This window comes from Limulus polyphemus, unplaced genomic scaffold (assembly GCF_000517525.1).
Source record: "Limulus polyphemus unplaced genomic scaffold, Limulus_polyphemus-2.1.2 Scaffold71, whole genome shotgun sequence".
Classification (NCBI taxonomy): Eukaryota; Metazoa; Arthropoda; class Merostomata; order Xiphosura; family Limulidae; genus Limulus; species Limulus polyphemus.
The window spans coordinates 614480-621093 of NW_013665681.1; the positions used below are offsets into that span (position 1 = coordinate 614480).

Below are 6614 nucleotides of genomic sequence, written 5' to 3' on the forward strand. Positions count from 1 at the left end.
AACTAGGCGGTTAATAAAACGACCTAAAATACTGGTGTTAAATTCGGTATACCCGCAAGAAACGTTCAAAACCTGACCAATAAACTTTTTAAAATGGGGTAAGAGGAAAATAAATAGCGTCGGATTCATACCTTCTCGACCCCCCCCCTCAAGAAACTCGTTAATTTTCCTATCAACTTTAAATAAGACGTTTTAATGGGAAGTTAAATTTTGAAAATCTAGATAGCACTTACTATGTAGGTAGGTTTTACAGTGCTTACTATAAAGTGTCGGTGTAATGTTGACCGGCAGCAATGGCCCATATTTTATAGGACAATGGGATTTGTGTTGGTGACTCGGAGAATTTGTCGGCATTATAACACAAGCTGTAGAACATTTTGATCTGATCCGAATTTATCATTGGAACACTAAATAACTGCTCATTGTTGCAGATTCATTTCGATTGGTTAGTTGAAGATTGTTTTGTACGCTTATCACTACTCTTCGTTGGTTGAAATCTTGTTTGTTTTTCAACTGGTAAAATAAAAAATACTCGACGTGGAAAGTAGTTAATTTATTGATGGTTACCCTAAAACTAATGTCAGAGGTACTTTTTATTTAATGTCGAAACCCCATGTTTTTTTCTAAATGTTACACCTCTTGAACAGGCACATTCAGCACTTGTTTTCCTATACACTGTTCAGTGGACAGTAACAGTCAGAAAGCCAACGGTTAACTGGGGATGAATATTTCCTTTCTATATCCCAGTCCATCCCCAGACTGAAATGTAAATTGACCTTTTGTGTTGTGCAGACATCAGTTACTCACTCAGTATTAGAATGTGTTAGGCTTCTATATCTAGGTTCAATGGCCGAAAGTGATATGACAGTCTGTAAAATTTTATTTTCTAACTAGAAGCCCAAAGCGAAGCTTTAAGTAAGCGGGGGGGGGGAGATTTCCAAAATCTGGCCAAAATGAACCATAACTTGCCTAATTCTAAAACAACGGATTGAATAGTATTAACAAAGTAAATTATTTTGCTGAATGACATAATTTGAAGAATTTGTTTTAGGAATCAACAAATAATAATAATGATAAAAGCTAACTATATTGTTAGCGGCGGATGTTGTTGACTAGCTGTCTTCCCCCTATCGCTTAAAAAGTAGGGACGGATAACGCAATGGTCCTTGAGTAACTTTACGCGAATACTCCGAAAACAAAGGTCGCTACTTCTAAGACCTTAGTAGTTAAAAGCAAGTACCAAATACATCTTTAATCAACATGAAGTTGTTTTTCGGTTTGCTGGTTTGGGAAGAATACTTAATGAATTGATTGAAACAATAGCGCTGATGTTACACACAACGCCGACATGCAAATGAGGAAAATGAACAATGTATCCCCTCAAAGCCTCTGTCAACGCAACCATAGAGTTCTTGATGTTGCTTGTGGACCCATATTAGTCAGTGACGTACGAGTTTTGTTTTTAAGTCTTCTTTATGCATCTCATCCTCGACCCTACTTAGAATCCACGATGTCTTCTATAATCGGATATATTTTATATAGCATTTCGCTCATGGTGTTGTTTCTTTCTTGTTCAATAACCACTTAAACTTCTCTAAGTGTTACCTTACTAATGCTAAGAGCTTTCCATAACTTTTTTACTTTCTAAGCTTTTCAATTTCTTGTCATGTTTTTTCAACATCTCGTTCTTCCTCTTATTCTCCACTACTGTTACGGGTAAAAATTTTTCATAAGTGAAAGAACACCATATAACATTTGAGTCCTATCTTTCATTTTTATTAATTCAGTACAATATCATATTTAATGTTCTTTTCTATACTAGTAAATTGCGTAACGCCATAAGTTAAAGTGCTTTTTCACTTCAACGTGAAGCCGGAATTATTTCCGTTTTGGGTTTGGGCGGAAGAGTACAACGGAAATAAGTCGCATGAGCAGAAGTAGACAGTTGTGTTTAGGTCCGAGTCCTACGTTTCGAACTCCAGAAGTTCAGTTTGTCTTTAACCATGAATTTTATAGTAACGGGAGTTTTTTTATGGTAAATACAATATATAAAATTGGTTGTGAAGCTTTAATAATTGTAAAGGTTGTTAGTGTGATTAACTTGTGTGGATATTGTTACATCTGTTTAAAATCGAAGATTTCACAGCTGTTTAATTTCTGAGTTGTTGCTCTTTAGGTACGAAAGTGCTCGCCAAGTGAACGCAATTCGCTTGCTCAACTGATTGACACGAAGACGTTTGTAATTATCATAGATCTGGCCTAACTCAGCGGCGTTTCAATAAACTTAACTATTGTTTTTCGAATTATACCTTTTTAGATTCCGGCTGCTACATCTTCTGTGAATATTGAAACGTGTAAGGATTTATCTTGCGCTTAGTATCGAAAATTGTCTAACGAATCGTATTATTTCTCGTTTCTCTAACGTTACAAGAACAACTTTCTGTAGGACAATGCTATAGCCTACAAGTTATGAATTAACGGATGATTATGAAGTCTGAATCTTGCAGACCTCTATTTGATATTAGTGGCCCACAGGTTAACGCGTGCCAGCCTGTGGAGCTAAAGTCCAGTGGATTTTGTTTCGTTACCCTTCTCCTGAAAAATCGTGATCTGCAGTTTAGGGACGTGGGTGAATATCAGATCCTACTATTGGGTCTAACAAGTGTTGTCGGTGGGGGAAGTTTTTATCATCTCTGTAGACTACCAATTTAAAATTAGGGACGATTAGCGCAGATAGCCTTTCGTAATCTTTGCGCGAAATCCAATAAAACGTATATTTGTTACAGAAAGTTTTGCATGAGATCCCGTATGTCTTATGAACGTGTTTGTTCTATTTGTTTGAGATTCTTCTACTTTACTGTAAAGCATAATATTTTTTAACAACGATATCAATATACAGTTGTGAACAATATTAAAGGAGTGAGAGTACCTAACATTTGTTAAGCACTTCAAATCGGTGTTTACAATTTACCCAGTTTGAGGTTAGTCATAGCACCCTGAATAATCCTCGAGGACATTGGTTCAGAAAACTAGTGCAGGAATATCCGCTGGGTGTCGCAGGGTATGAATCGTTAGGGTAGTATGACAGAAGCGCTAGTGTTAACTACAGTTCCCGCTACAGCCTAAAGTTGCAAGGAAGTGAGTATAGTCCTCGGTGTATTTCTTGACTAAAGAAATATTAATTTTAATTATTTTTTAAATAAAATATTTGAAAATATAGTAAATCTTAAAGGATGAACAGACGACCAACCAGTTTAACAGAGCGAGTCGTCTTCAGGTTTCATTACTAAAAATCTGAGTGAAATACCACTTCTTACTATTTAAGCAAATCAAGACGTTCATTAGTTATAATTACAAGATAAAACAGAATTCTGAAGAACTGCGTAGTTATTTCAGTTGCTTCGAGTATCAAGAAAAAAAACAAACTTGATAGTAATAGAGATTTTAGCTACATTGGTTATATCTGCATTCTTTCTATAGCTGTAGTCTTTGGTAAGATGGCGGGATATGAGCAACTTAAATTATGTAAAACACTATAAAAGTCCAGTATAAACTGGCACAATTATGATATTTGTGGCTTTTATTCGCATTGTTTTAATCTACGCATTTGATACAGCCTGAAACAAACTTGTTTTATTCTGTTTTGTATTGTATGTGTATTTGTGTTTAGTTGCCGTTTGTAGGGGATCACCACAACGTGGGTATCTTTTGTGTAAAATACAAGTCAAGTGGGTTACCTTTTACGCTAACAAACCCGCTCCTGTTTCAGCTAAACCACTAACTTGCCACCAGTAAGAGGTCTACAAAGGAGTAGCATACATTTACAAAATCATAACTAATACTGTGAAAACCCACACGCATACAAAGAGGACTATGGTGTACTATTTTCAGTGTTTAGTTAGTATGTAGTTGGAGCAAATATGACACCTGTATATTGGAATCGTGTTCATGGAGGAGAATGACTAGTATGGCGACACTTTAATTCATCATTGTCCAACACTGGGCATTGAATAGAATAAACAGCCCATCATTAATATTTTTTTTATGCTGTGGCTTGTAATCTGGGTCACGAGGTTAACAATCTAAGACTGACTAATCCTCAGGAAAAATAATTAAAGTTTTAAAATGTCTCGCCTCTGAGTTCAACCCCATTTCATTTGTAAACGATAATACGTTAGTTTGGTTACGTCAGTTTTCCAAGTAACTAATTTCATTAATTTAGAATAACATTAAATATCTGAAAATGTCCATTTATTGATTACTTTTGCAACGATTATAATATAATTAGCTTTCTGATATTCCTAACTGACTCACAATTCCGAAGTTTTCTGCGATGATTGAATCAAACTTCCCAAAACATACTTGTAGATCTAGGCTTTTGAAGAATAAATGATGCTGAAAGTTCTAAAAGTGGTATATACGTGTATTTATCTTGAGTGGTAGTACTCTATAGAACTTAATCTCGTAGCTTCAGTCATGTTTTCAAATGTTACAAATAAGACCTGAAAACAACACTTACAACAACGTGTAAAATTAAATGTGGAGTTTTTGTTGAAACTTGTTACTTTTCCGTATTTCAAAGATTGACTCACGATAATTTACAGAACTTAAGTATTTCTTCGTATTTTATTCACGTACATAAAAACCAGCTATATGTTAAAATTTAATCATGATTATTAAACGTAGAGTACACACAAACGTAAGATCGAATTTATTAAGCCAAGGTTTAAGTCTTCATAGCACATGAACAACGTTGAGCAGAATAAATAAAGAAATGAGACTGCTGAAAGGATGTAAGGACACGGCTTCCACTCGAGTTCATAACACTGCTGTATACTTCATTTCCATGTATTTTTTTTGGGGGGGGAAGGCTTAAGTTCAAGTAGATTACTGCTTTATCCTTATTTTCAGTCTTAACTGTTGTGTCAAAAGCTAACTAATTGCAGTTTCAAAAATATTAATATTAAACTAACTGATAAGCTTAGTATCTCGAGGTATTCTTCGCCTTCTGTGTTTTTAATTTAAGAATTTCATTTCGTGTAAGTACTTAATGTTTAAATATTAACTTTCATTTTAAGACGACCAAAAGTTACTTCATGATAATTTAACAACTTCAAACCTCTGTACAAAAATTGTAAAAAAAAAGGCCTGACTGGATGCGTATGCTAATCATATTTTATTTCAGCCTTATAATCATACTGAAGCTACATTGTCTACTAGGAGTGCACTTTGCTTTCTCATTTACCTTGTAATGAATTGAGATGTATTTTCGAACAATCGCCCCATCTTGCTAATTATTATATTGAATGGTTTACATTATTAATATTTTATAGAAATTCTTCCTGTTACTCCTGGCCACTTTTACCAAAAAGTACTTACTCACTTTAGCCTGTCATTTAGATTTTAGAATACGTGCACTCTTAGACAGCTCAGTCTTGTTCACCACAACCAACTTTAAGAGTTTCTTTAGTTTTGATTCCTACTTTAGAAGGCAACGTGCATTTGTTACAGTCCTCGATTTTCTTCAGTTAACCCTTTGGTCGAGTACTATATGTGCTCAAGTATTTACTCGTAAAGTGAAAAGTTGTGATTCAATTCCAAACCCTTGAAATTCAAATAAGGAAATATTTGCTAACCAAATCTTTAAATTTGGGCTTTGTACTCTATTTTTCAGAATTTCGAAGCTTTTGTAAATACCGTAACTGATCTTGAATTTAACAAGTTATTAATCTTAGTGTATTTAAATGGATATTTTTTAATTACACATTTTTGTCCACTCTTTTTTACGATGAGAGAGATTATTTTTCTAACTTTGCAAAGCATTAAAATTTGCACCAAGAATTAATAATATTTTGATACTAAGTTTAACTTATTTTCTAGAAAATTTAGAAAGGTAAAAGGAAAGTTGTTTTAGCTATAGAATAATCTGAACTTGGCGCAACAATTGCCGGAAAACGTTATTATACAGTTCCTTAGGCCTACTGTGACTTTCTCTACCTAATTTTTCTGTCTACTGCACACACTTCTAGTAATAAGCTGCTTACCTAACAACAACAAAAAAACAAACTTTTATGCTAAGGTTTGAAATAAAATGGTTTCGTTAATTCAATCGGTAATATTTATTGGCAGTTAATATTCTAGTCGGTGCTTTGTATGAGTAATGTGCATTTTTTTCTTCTCTTAAACAATTAGTCTTTTCTAACAATGAATTTTATGCTATAAATTAAGACTTTTCTCTCTCATGCGTACACATGAAATTCCTTTATGCATGGATCCCAAGGACACATCATTGGTAGGTTAGAGTCCCGCGCCTAATAAGGGTGTGTGATTACGTCATAGAGCAAGATAACTAGTACTCTAGTTAATAGGCTATGTTTCTCTTGTAATATAGCAAGAGCTAAAACTTGAAGAAATGAGAAAAACACTGCTCTCTTATGAATACCTATTCGAAACGTCTTGTATATCGACCAAGTGGCAACGTGGGGGGGGGTTATTGTGGCGTATGAACCGTTTTCTAGTTTATGTAGTTTTTAATCGAAATTTAAATGAAATAGTTCTGTATCCTAATTAGACTTCAGATGCTAGGTACTATCACAAGTGCTTTCGTAAAGGTT

General features: G+C 34.3%; 1 protein-coding gene across 4 annotated transcripts in view; it reads left to right on the forward strand.

Annotated features, from left to right (window-relative positions):
- LOC106465996 (thymosin beta-4-like) overlaps window positions 1-6614 on the forward strand; it is a 28256-nt gene that overhangs the window by 9598 nt on the left and 12044 nt on the right. The window contains exon 1 of one of the 4 annotated variants that reach the window (XM_022394357.1): window positions 1913-2035. The exons of 2 other annotated variants lie outside the window; for them this stretch is intronic. In XM_022394357.1, coding sequence (XP_022250065.1) covers window positions 1928-2035 — 108 coding nt within the window. In that variant the 5' untranslated portion in view covers window positions 1913-1927. Of the gene's footprint in view, window positions 1-1912; window positions 2036-3053; window positions 3139-6614 lie in introns of those variants that run through there. One more of the 4 variants, XM_022394367.1, reaches the window with a different exon arrangement.